The sequence below is a fragment of the Colletes latitarsis genome, chromosome 2, assembly GCF_051014445.1.
Source record: "Colletes latitarsis isolate SP2378_abdomen chromosome 2, iyColLati1, whole genome shotgun sequence".
In the NCBI taxonomy this organism is placed as follows: domain Eukaryota; kingdom Metazoa; phylum Arthropoda; class Insecta; order Hymenoptera; family Colletidae; genus Colletes; species Colletes latitarsis.
Genome location: NC_135135.1, coordinates 9,893,916 through 9,907,435, shown reverse-complemented (window position 1 = coordinate 9,907,435; position 13,520 = coordinate 9,893,916). Strand labels below are relative to the sequence as shown.

The 13,520-nt window shown below is 34.2% G+C and overlaps 1 protein-coding gene across 4 annotated transcripts in view; it reads left to right on the top strand.

Moving 5' to 3' along the window:
• The window catches only part of Kn (EBF transcription factor knot), a 171,252-nt gene extending 160,282 nt beyond the window's left edge, over positions 1 to 10,970 (top strand). The window contains exons 12-14 of one of the 4 annotated variants that reach the window (XR_013081743.1): positions 950 to 1,186; positions 2,080 to 2,317; positions 8,130 to 8,247. Coding sequence is in view for 3 of the 4 variants with exons in the window: in XM_076782927.1 (XP_076639042.1) it covers positions 950 to 1,186; positions 8,130 to 8,242 (350 nt within the window). In the remaining variant the exon portion in view is untranslated. Of the gene's footprint in view, positions 1 to 935; positions 1,187 to 2,079; positions 2,318 to 8,115 lie in introns of those variants that run through there. The other 3 variants (XM_076782927.1, XM_076782928.1, XM_076782929.1) reach the window with 3 other exon arrangements.
• The last annotated feature ends 2,550 nt before the right edge of the window (positions 10,971 to 13,520 follow it).

Genomic DNA, 13,520 nt, shown 5'->3' with positions numbered 1-13,520 from the left:
CGAGTTTTTCTCAATGAAAATGACTCCAAACATGGTATAATTTCGACTATTTTTTATCATAAGCGATTCAAAATTTTTCAAAAATTGAGTAAGGTATTTGAACATGTTTATTTTGGAGAAACTTTGTTAATCTATTGATGATGCAATGTTTATTTTATATTATCGATTGGCAAAGCTTGCACACTTATTTCAGTGAAATTTTGAGATATAATTGTAATTTCAGCCGTAGATGACCAGCAAATTACAGGAAAATTAGGTGTAGAATTCTATCAATCGTTAATTTGGTTACAAACCGGACAAACCTTGTCATATTTTCGTGTGCAGTAGATTGTAGTTGACGTTAGAAAAGAATCGAGTTGGAGGTGTAAAATGATTTCTGTAAATCGTTCGCCATTACATACCTAGACACAAGATCAGAAAGCGATCTCAGACTAAACGAGACTAGCAAATTGATCGTATTTCAATTTCATCAAAATCCCTAACACCGAGCTCGAAAAGTGATTTATAATAACCATCTCGACGCTTCTCTGGAGCATCAAGATACAGTAATGCTTTGGTTATTGGTAAACGAAACTGGCCAAAATCGAAAGGAGGTAGATCTTCCAGGAAAGTGTCTCCTTTTTCCGAACTTCCGGACTCCTCGATAATTTAAAAGTTTAAAAACATAAACATATTCGCAGGGATAAGCGAGTAGCCATTTCCAAGAATTATTGAGGATAGCAACCGGGTAATTTCCAAGACAAAATCGCGGCCAATTTCCAAAACATCACTGTACTCAAATTGTCCTCCTTGTCCCTGTTTTCAGCGCATAGAGACTCGAGTTAAAATCGCGAAACGTGATCGTTCGTGTTTCCGAATCTGTTGTGTCCGTTCCAGTGCATTAGGCAACACGATAACAGAATAATGAAATACTGACGGGTTCGTCTGACGGGCAGGTTTCTATTTTTAGACGGTAGTTCCGTGACGACAGGAGCTGGTGCTGGAGGCGGTGGCGGTGGTAGCGTTGGAGGAAGCGTCGGTGGCAACGTCGACGCCTATAGGCAGAGCAGTAGCGCAAGTCCACGTGGGGTTGTAACCGGTGGCGGTTATTGCGGAAGTTCGGCCAGTACGCCTCACAGTCACAGCACCAATGGAAGTTATTCGGTCGCCAACCCTTACACCGGTAGCCCGACGCTTTACACATCGCGTAAGTATTCTGTTTCTGCATTTTCCAAATCTTTCCTGCCTATTCTCTTTCCTCGTTCTAACATACTTCTTCGGCAATTCAAAGTGTATCGACGGTAGGGATTGGTAAATCATAATTCAGCAGCGAATACTGGACGCCATTTTGTTGAGTTGCTGTTCAAGTGCAAAAATAATATCGCTACTCTTGTTAATTTAATACTATTTAATTAGCAATTTGATATGTACTGTTTTCTTTTGTGTATATTTTTACACAGTTATGCAAAAGAAATTTTTGAATTGTCTACATTAAGTGAAACGTAGTTCCAATAAAATAGTATTTATAATAAATTTCATATTTATTCAACAATAAGACGCTTATTGATAATTAGTAAACTGACCTCTTTAATTGCTTTTATTATTTATACGCTTATTTTATAATAAATATGAAATCAGAACCGAAGGTAGTTATTTTTTATTGATACTGTAGTAAAAATGTATGCACAATTCGTGTCCCCCTTTCCATTCTTCGTTTTATTCAAAAAATATAAAAATTCAATTTACGTTAGAATCAAATTTAGTAACTCATATATCCTGCTTTGACCGAAGATACTGGCACCAAATTTTAATCAAACATAAAATGAAACATAACACTGTTAAACGCTGCTTCATCGTGTTAATAGGAAATATTACAAAATTTGCAAAAATAACGCGAACGTAAACGATAAAGTGTGGGAACTGGTAGCTTGGAAAGGGATCGTTTACGTCAATACACTTCGATTTGCACTTCGTTATTATAAATGCACGTAGATATGTAGCTAGACACGAGGACCTAACACGCACGCGCTTCTCATGTTTAGCATTTCGTTAAATCGCACGCACTTTATGATTTTCCCTTATATGAAATTTTCGTTTTAGCGCACGAACAGTATGGCATTTTCTATACGTCTGGGGATGGGAGTGCGTTCGCCCCCGTAGTACGACCACCGACCACCTCAGTCCCACCGCACTGGTCCACACAGCACCACCTCGCCACAGCCGCCCAGTAACCGCTAACCGTCCACCATCACAACCACCATCATCACCACCACAACCACCCTATGCACTGCGATTAAAGAATTATGAGAAACATGCACGAGAGACGAGATTCGAGAATGTATGTACACACGTTCATTTACGAATCGTTGCTAAACCATTCCCTTCCTTAATTAATTCGACATCATATCAAATTAGGGGCGCCGGAAATTAATGTCGCATCGCGGATGAGAATAGTCGTTAAAAAAATATTCTACAAAAGTATTACTTATGTTATTTGCACTTAAAGCTCGTTGTTTGGATCCACTGAAATTAAGAATTTAATTTGAACCAGAGTTGCTACCCTCGATCGAGTGACTAAAGTAATCAAACATATCTACAGTGAGTCGACTTAACATTCGAATACTGTACAATTTGTACTTTATTGCGGACTGTTTTACAGTATTTTGGACAGAAGTTTAGATTCTCTTAAAAACTTGGTAAGGTTGATTGTTTTCTTTTTGCGACAGTTGTCTTTTAAAATTCTTGCACTCTTAAAAAGATTACGGTTGGATCTGTACTTTGGTCAAAAGAGAAGTAGTTAGTCTATAGGGATCAGATTTAAGAAAGTAAATATTTGGTAATATATTACATTACCATCAACTATCGAGTTAACGAAATAATTCAGGACACTTATTGTAGGTATTATGCAATCGATCATGTAAATTTCCGTATAGTACAATCTAAAAGTTTCGAGCTCTAATACTTCAAAATAATAATGAGTAAATGCTACGAATTTCTATTAATTCTTTTCCGTGTCTATTTATTTAACACTAAACCTACCACGACCGGTCAAATGACCGTTTTTTAAATTTCGTTTAGAATTTCTAACATACAATGCGCCATTTAACTTCACAACTTTTCTTATTGTATACGTACAATGAATTTTTCAATATTTACTCCTATTGTTTGTTTTCTGAGAAAAATATGTAGTCTGTCCTGCCTACGACGATTTATATTTTTTTGTAAAAAACCGGATAGGTATCAAATTCTGGTTAATTTCTAATGTAAATAGGAAACATATAGAAAAAATGAAAAGAGAGAATCTTCAGTTCTTACTGTCTTAGAACAGTCTAATAACGCGTGTTAAAAATAGTTAAACTTTACACAGATGCAGTTCAGAGACTACTAAAGTTTTCTCTATAACTAACCCACCAATGGAAGCGGAGAAGCTTCCTCTTTGAAATAATTTTTTGGTTTTTGTCGATCCGACTTTCCGTTCTGGAGATATCGTAATTTAAATGAAGGATTAATTTTTAAAATTCTACTCTCCGTCTTACAGAAGGCTATCAACACGCATTAAAAATACTAAAACTTTAGATGCGTGCAGTTTCGAAACTACTAGGATTTTATTAATCATTGACCCATTGTTAGAGGCGGCAAAGCCTCCCTTTTGAAATGGTTTTTGGTTTTTGTCGATCCGACTTTCCGTTTCGGAGATATCGCAGTTCAAATGAAGGCGTAATTTTTCAATTTTCACTATCTCTATCTCCATCTTTCGGTCGGACCTTCCTCTCGCTCCCGCGATACGCGTCTTAAAACAATCTCGCGATGCGTATTAAAAATACTAAAACTTTAGACGCGTGCAGTTTCGAAACTACTAGGGTTTTATTAATAATTGAGCCATTGTTAGAAGCGGCAAAGCCTCCCCTTCAAAATGGCTTTTGGTTTTCGTCGATCCGACTTCCCGTTTTCGAGATATCGTAATTTATGTAAATAGGTAATTTTAAAAAAATTCTCTTATGGGACTTCCCGTGTTAAAGTAGACTACTAACCCGTATTGAAATTACTAAAACTTTAATTAGTTGCAGTTTCGCAATTATTAGCATTTTCTCCATAATCGAGCCACCGTTGGCAGCGGCAAACCTTCCCCTTTGAAATGGTTTTTGGTTTTTGTCGATCGGACTTTTCGTTTTCGAGATATCGTAATTTATGTAAAAGGATATTTTTCTTAATTTGACTATCTCTGTCTCCGTCTGACGCGTCGCGTCGTACCTCCTTGTCGCGCGTGAGTCGAGACAGTCACGTGACCAGGAAGTCGTAGTATTTCCAAGAATTTACTACGCACTGTTTACTATTTTTACGCGCGCGAGATAAATGAACACGCGCGAGCACAACGAAACGTAAACAAACCGTATCTCCGAAACTAGCCATCCGATCGACTTGAAATTAAAATCGCCATATCTCCGGAACTAATAAAGCTATCGACTCGTACAAACGCTCATTTTAAAGGGCATTTCATCCCCTATTCGATGACCATATTAACTATTATTATTTATGTTGTCTTCCATGTTTATTTTAACATTTACTTTGACTCTACATACCCAAAGAAGTTTCAGCAATTCCTACTGATCCTACGACTAGTGTACGATAAAACTTAATCATAAATTATTTACTTAATTGAAAATTAATTTAAAGTTAAATACAGGGTGTTTGCATAATTACTATGCCATTTTTTCATAAATAATTGTTTTCTGTAGAACTAACTACGGTACCAACTTGGAACAAAATTCGTTCTCAAGGGCGTTTTATCTTCTATCTGATGAAGGTATACACGAAGTGTCGGTAGGTTTAGTGTTAAGATATATGTGGAAAATTGTTGCAATTCCTTATAATTTCCAATACTTAGCTCATAAATACAAGTTAAAGATTAAGACAGCGAAATTGAGATGAAAAAAGATAAAACAAATATAAAATACGGGAAATAATGTAAAAAGGAATGAAACATTTGTATCGAATATTGAAATCTTGGTTGTTAACTGGCAAAAAGTTATTGAAAATGATGCAGATAAAAATTCAGAAATTTAAATAATTATTACTTAAACAGATTACGTTAGTTTCTGGTACCCCTAATATTTCAGTTACTTCAGTACAAATACATTAACACGTTAAACGCCGCATCGGTCACGGATAACCGACGACACACATAAAATAAGACGATCAGATTCTGCTATCCTTTTTAACGAGGGAAAAATCGCGACTGTCAAACTTCAATTTCATAGAACTTCTGTAGATCGATAAAAGTTTCTAACTGTAGTACACAAAACAAAGAAAAGACATAAAATAACAATTACATTCTCGACTGTTCTAGAATATTCTAAAACTCGACAGCACTTTTTATCAAATCAAAAACACGTTTTACTCGAAAAGCTGAGTATCAAATACGCTATTTAGTTAACTCGGCGCTTAACGTATTAAATAATAATATTTATGGCAAATTTTTCCTAAAGTCCAATCGATAGTGTTAACAATGTGATAATTACTGTCTTGGCGGTACTATACATCTACTTATCGGTGTACTGTGCAGTGCTGAAAAGATGACAAGCAAAAGGAATACGATTGGCCACAGTGGATAAGTCGCGCCATCGCACACTCACATTTTCCTGTACAATGTTGTGTACGCACATTGTTATGCACAACTCATTAAAGTTGAAATTATCGTTTAGGGTTAGGTGTAGATCTTATCAGATATCATAACTTCAGAATAATAATTTGTCCATATAATTTATTAAAAAACATAAACTGAAAAATTGATCAACCAACTCAAGTTTCTCTTATAGAGACACCAAAGGTCACCAATGACCTTTTGGTCGAATACACCCTTCTTACCCTCGTGTCGCCCTACTAATCATCTTTCCAGGTCTGCACAGTATAGAAAATACTTGTATGGTACAACAAGTATAGTAAAATTCCCATATTCTCGTTTCTGTTGCTATATGCCTTGCTTCGAAGTTTTCTTTTGGGACACAAATGATTCATACTCGATAGGATTACATTCCTTTACATTTTGCATTCAATTGTGGAGACTGTCGATTGCTTTCGTCAGTAAATTCTCAATTAATGGGTCACCGATTTACGAAACTATACTCAAAGCTAAGATTGCAATAAATGTATGCGTGTACATATGGGGAAAGTTACGAAAATTGCAGTTACGAATCTATGCTTAATCTGAGATTATCATTGGTAACATATTCGATTCAGAATACTCCCCCTAATTTCGTCTGAGTATTTCTTGCTAGTAACTGTTCATAATTTAGAAAAATATTATATTGTTACTAAATAACATACTAAATAAAAAAAATAATTATATATCTAAAATAGACCTCTACTTCGAGATACAACAAACTGTCATGTCATCGTTAGTATCACTAAAATAGGCCCAGATGAAGAATAATATTACCACGAATCTGTTAGATCAATTTAAATATAAATTATCTTCTTTCCTAATAAACTTAAGAAGTTAATACTTTAAGAAACGTGATCTTAAATAATATTTGCATTTTATAGAATTGATTACAGATTGTATACTTATAATTAAATTTATCAACGACTATTTCATTTAAAATGAATTGCTACTAATAACAGTAAAATTCTATTATATAGGGCAGAACGTTTAAAATAGATCAGCTAGATAACTCGTTTATTACTTTCCAACTTACAAAAAAGGGAAATTCTATTAAAAAAATGTTAAAAAATTAAATATTCGAATAATTAAAGTATTGAATTCGTATTCTAACTAGTATAATAAAACCTTTTAACTAACTTTATTGAGCTCAGATCAGGGGTGACAAATTTTCTCCTCGCAGAGGGCCACGAAAATACCACTACGAGCCAACCAATTCTCACCAGTCACTAGTTAGGTCCCTAGCGAACCTTCGCTCCAACTCTGCAGAGTAGGTATAGTGGGGGCAGTTCTTCTACGCTTGTGCAGAGTTGAAAAGTAGGGAAAGCAACCATAACAGTGTCGCGAACTTAGTCCCAACTCTGCATAGTGGGGATATTTATAATTAGAAGAATTTTGTCACCCCTGCCTTAGATAACATTGAACTGTGTTTTATTATATTCATTTTACAAACATCAAATATAATTTATAAAACAGTTTTTGCCAAAAATATTTTTTCTATCTTTTATCCTAAATCGCGTTAACCAAAATGGTTATACACCCCAATTTTGTACGAACAGATGTTCTGTTTTGATTCAATGTGATAATTAAGCATTCAGGAGTATAAATATATCGCAAACGAACCATTTGTAGCCTGCTAGTGTACCAAACGGTTAATAATAAACGAGTCATCTCCTAATCTGTATTAAATGCTCCAGTCTGTATTGCATAATGAGGTCATTTACTAAAACAAGAAGGAACCTTCGCGTAGCTTTATTATTATCGCGGTATGGAAATGTCCATCTGAAGCAAGTGTTTAATATCGTTTATTGCCACCAATTGTTAAGAGCACCACATCGTTAGTGGTCGTTAGTGTGGTCGTTTTGTGTGACACGTGTCCAAACGAGGTGCGATGTCTCGAATACAAATCGTCCATTTTCTCCCTACGTTCCCCGGCCTTGAATTTGAATACACGCATAGAATATACTGTGATCCTAGTATATTTATGTACCAAATCGAAACAGTTTACCAAACGAATGCAATTTTATTAAAATTCTCTTAAAAAAGTGTGCCAATTGAGAATTAACCAATTGTCTCCTATAAGTAACTTTCATTTATATGTTTCTAAATTACACATCGCTTCTTTTATATTTCAATCGAGTAAATATTTCAAGAATTTAACTACCAACATTAAACAAGTCTAAATTTTAGTTCTCCGTCTGAGTGGCTACAATATTTATGAATATACTTATTGAATCTTTCGATTTCTTTTACAAACTGGACTTAGAAAAATTTATTTTGGTATTTTAAAAGTATATCTCTAGCTTGTTAAAACCCCCAGTACAAGAACGATAGACATTTTTCCAAAGGAATAAGTTTCGAATGCAAGTGGCTACGATGCAACAGAAATTTAACAGCGGTTTATAATGTGATTTTCATTTCTTAGCTACTTTTTAGTCACGGAGTCATGGCGAATTACACTAACGTATAACCGACAGTGGGTATGTTGCAGGACTAGGAGAGGTTGTCGGTTCACCGTTCAACATGAATCCGTTTATGTTGCCCACCTGCAGCCAAGGATACTCAAACGCCGCCAGTCCGCTGCTCTCGTCAAGTAACAAATAGTGTTACGAGATGTAAACTTCAAGTATCGAAGTGTCGCGTCTTCGTAGATGCGAAATCCGTCGGCACGAACTGTTCCCGCGGTTTCTAACGTTCTCATAATCGTCGTACACGTGGTTGACAATCGCTTTCTTGAACTGAAATCGGTCCTATCGATGTATGTTTTGCTTTTTACTCCCAGTAATCGCGCGAACGGAAGAAGACACGGACACGGAAGAGCGGTCCGCGCGCCATTCTCGTCGGGGCAGAGAGACGAATTAAATTCGGGAGAATATCGAAACCAGTGCAAAAAAAAGAAGTTAATAGCGTTTTATGATTAATGATCGAATAAGTTAAGAAACGATACATATCGAAGAACACGGTGTCTTCTACGTCTATCGACGTGGCCGTTCTGTTGGACTGTTTCGAACATGAATGTGTGCAACTTTCTCGAGAAAACATAACTTTCATCTTTTACTTGTTATATTTTTAATTTGAAAAGAGGATACTTTAACTTTCAAAATCTCTATTAACAGAAAATGGAAAATTAAACACTCGTTTTACCGACATTAAGAAATAATCTCCAAGTCAACACCTTTCGAATGATACCTAATTTATCTATTTTAAAATGTACGCTTAAGTCAATATAGGATGAAAGATCTATTAAGAAATAGATTAATTATTAATTCTACTGTTGATTTTATTTATTTATTATTATCCAATCTCTTTAATTTAACCAAAAGATACTGCAACTTTAGAAATTTCTATTTTTATTTTTAAATTTAGTAATTTGTGAAGAATGTTTTAGGATCTATTACTGCCACCCCTGAAATGTGTTCAACCGAATTACTAACGCCCCAATTACTATAAACTGGCCAAATACTGTCGAGATAAAAGGTCCAATTACTGCCATATCATGTATTAACGAAATTTGACTATATTTTCTGTTATAAATAAAAACGTACAACATGCCATAATACTATAAAAAAGAGTTGGATAAATTTGTATAGCCAAATAAATAGGTGACAAATGCACTTAAACCAAATTGAATTTACGATGTATACCAATTAGTAGCTCTGCACAGGATAACAATTTCTACCAAGTTTCAACCCTAATGTCATTTGTTGGAAACAGTACGAAATTCCTAAACAACCTAATAGTCTCATAACTTGCATTCTATCTGTGTGATTCTTGATTTGGTCGAGGAGATAAGTTGTACGTTCGTTACGAAAGTTAATGAATGTCTACCAAGGAAAGTAAGTTGCTTTAAACGTAGCGATACGCTCGTGGAAAACAATCGAACGGCCATAGTTCTTTTCGTGTCGTGAATTATGCTACTTTCGACGTAGCTATCACGACACGAAGAGATCATTTTTATCGATAGACACGAAATACCTTCTTCAGCCTGCGTCTTCTCTCGTACGTGGAGTAGCCGAGCGATCGAAACTTGCGACAGAATATTTTTGAAGCGTTTTCCTTCGATTTTGTAGTTACATAGGTGCTCTCACAAATTCACCAAACAATTCGAGAGTTCAAAAGCGACGGTAATATACGTGATCGGGGGTCGTTCACAGGGTGTCGAGCAATTTTATATCAAACCGAGCGGAGAAGTGACGAGGGTCGAGAGAAAAAGACACCACTTGACGGACATATCGCTTATCATTGAATAACAGACATGATAGTTTTAGAGAACATTTTCGACTTTGAAATTTTATCTTCCTACCCCTACATTTTAAGAAACTAACCAATATCAGCTAGGTAGCGTAACGTCTAACATGTAATTTGTAAATTTTCTTGTAAATATTGTTACGATGTACAAAAAGACAGAATTATTTCTAGGAATCCAACGAAACGATATTAACGTGATTGTAGGACGAAAAATTATTATATATAGGTGTAAATAATCGTAGAGCGTCCGTAGCTTAATACGTATGATTGTGTGATGATAATGGCGGCGATCCATTTTTTTAACGTGCAGACAACCGTGCGTATAGTCGGTAGGAAAGGTATAGTGAAGTCCCGAATGACCAAAATCGAGAAGAAAAGAGGGGAACAATAAATGGAACAAGGTTACCAAAATTAACTTTTGTCTTTTTCATCCCGTTTAAGATTCATTCATACCCACGTGATGATCGTCGAGACTAATAGTGTTCTATCATTATTTCCCATTGCTTTATTCCATTCAACAGGATAATAGGAAAGGAGATGGAGCATCCATCCAATTTTGAACAAAAACTTTTTCTTCGTAAAATTTTTTTAAGTAGAATGGTAAAATATTCTTTCAATATTATATTAAACCAAAGTAAATTAGTTATAATGATTGAAGACTGATCAAAATCAAGACCACCAAACGAACGTTTGGTAATTGTAACACTTTGTGTAATTCTCACTTTGCAATTCTACAAACATCGAACGAGGACTGACCATAATTCATTGCCATTCGAATTCAAACACCTTCAAGATCCATTTATATACTATTTGTGATTATTCGTTAAGATACACAGTGAATCACAAAATTATTGTCACAGGTACAAATTTAAAAAACAAAATGTCAATAGTGTGGTTTATTTTTAAAAATGTATTTAAAACAGAGTGCCTTAAAAATTTCATACAAGTTTCTGCTGTAGGAAGATAATAACCTCAAGCAGAAAGAGTGCATTGTAAAATAATGGTAATTATACTTTTGAAATAATTTCAGATAAACTTCAGATACAGGTATATTATGTAACATATCAAAATATTTGAAAAGCTAAACTAAAATCAGAATGGGATTCTATAGATGAGAATTATATTAAAATATTAGTTTAATCAATGATAAAAAGATTAATACAGGTAAAACTAAATTATGAAGCTTACCAATAATTTTTTGAGGTCGAAAAAACACATATTACGTTAGAAATTGTTACTTTTGTTTGTTTATAGTAAACATTTTCATTCAATTGCGTTATTTAGTTACTTGAGAATATAAAGCATACACTACGATTCAAAAGTTTGGAAGCAATTAAATGTAAAATTAAATACTAGATATTTAATTACAATCAAAGTCTCATGTACTATTACAAAACTAGCTTACAGGTTTGAATTCATATTTACCTTATCGAATTTTCTTTCAACTAGCTTTTGAACATATCTCGAGGATTCTATTTATTAGTTTCTTAAAACATTAAAAAGATCCTATTCAAAATTTTGTTTCTTTAAAAACAGAAAAGAATGACAGAACATGCATGCAAGTAATTTTGTAAAAATGTGATTAAAAAGAGAAATTTGATCTGCAAACTGGTCGAAATGTACAATAAAGTTATTTTTATAGACGGTTATTTTCCATCTATTGACAAAAGAATATTTTAATAAAAACTATAACGGCTCCCAAGCTTTTGAAAAGTACGTTCTAAATGGAAAAGTATTAAAAATTATTCTTGCAATTAAATTGACGCTTTCTTTTTTAAATATACGTTTATGCCAATAATTCTGTCGCTCACTGTATACAGGGTGTTCGGCCATCTCTCGGAAAAATTTTAATGGAAGATTCTAGAGGTCAAAATAAGACGAAAATCAAGAATACTAATTTGTTGGTGAAGATTTCGTTAAAAAGTTATTAACGTTTAAAATTCCGTCCGTACGGAATTTTTTTCTAGAAAATGGGTAGGATTTCGGGGATAGGTCGATTCACCAAAAATTATTGTAATTGACCCCCGCAACTGAAAATAATTTTTTTAGAACGATTTGAAAAATTTTTTTTTCGTCGAAAAATTTAAGCAGCCACCCCCTGTCGATTTTTCTTAAAAATTAGTTTTTCATTTTTGATAATTTTATTTGACGCTCTACAAAAAAGTTGTCTAATACTTTTTTGTAGGTACCCATGAACTCTACTACAGAAAAAAGTTTCATTGAAATATATTCACTATTGTAATAGTTATGGCTGTTTGAAAATTGGACTATTTTTATGGGGGTTTTCTCATTTTAGAGGGTTAAGAATCAACTTTTCGGATATTTTTGCGATTTGTACATATTCTCCACCAAAATACGCGTAGGTTGCTTTTTTAAACATTAAAATCGTCCAATCCGTTCAGAAGTTATGATGTTTTAAAGATACGCATGAAATTTCGGGGAACGATTTCTGGCCTGAAATTAGATTTTCGGTAAGGAATTTTTTTCTCGAAAATGCGTAGGATTTCTGGGGTATGTGTAATGACAAAAAATGCTTGCAATTGACCCCTGCAACCAAAAGTAATTTTTCCAGAACTATTTGAAATATTTTAATTTAATTTATTAATAACTTTTTAGTGAAGCCTCAATTAACAAATTGATATTCTTGATTTTCGTCTTATTTTGGCCTCCAGAATCTCCCATTAATATTTTTCCCAGGGGTGGCCGAACACCCTGTATATTAATAAATAATCAGAAATAGAATATAAATAGACCATTGAAACATTTGATTCGTCGACAATGAATTTTGATAAATTCATCATTATGGTATTGCAAATTGAACATTACACAAAATGTTATGAATGATGAAAAATTAACAGAATTATTCTTGTTACACGCAAAATGTAAGATGGAAACACTCAACCTGGATATAAATGGACCTTAAAGAATGTTTTCAAAGTGCTCTTCATACTGTTATATACGAAACAATTTTTTCAGAAAAACTTTTCAACTTTGAGAACACTTAATTTCGAATTTTCTTTTACTTGTCCTATTATAAAACGTTCTTCCAATGTGTTTAAAGCTCTTTTCCTACTCGATGACCTTAAAGGTCCATTTATAACGTGGCATTATGTCACAGCGTTACGGATGATGAAAAATTAATACAATTGACGAGGGAACACAAATTTCTTTTTATCTTATCACATCTAAAATATAAGATAAATGTGTAAATGGACCTTTACTCGTATCGTCCGTATCCATTTAACCGAAACAAGTTTAAATTCAACAACGCTCGAACGTGCTCGATAAAGTTCACTATATTCCTTTCGCCGACCGTACATTCCGAAACGTTTTTCGCCAACAGTCGCATAATATTAAATTTGTCAACGGAAAACCCCATGAAAACGAAGTCTGAACAAAACATCATTGATAACATTAGCATTAATGGACCACGTTAAAGACTGGATCGACCTGTGACAACTGTGTAAAACGTATAGTTGATTTGGATCGTTTGACAAGCCGGCCCAAAACAAATCCCGCACCAAACGAATCTCACGAAAGTATACGAAGCATGTACCAGAATCGAGAACCCTAATTAGTCCAGATTTTGCAACAGTTTGCGAACGTAGATCGTATCGTTTGTCGGAACGAGCAA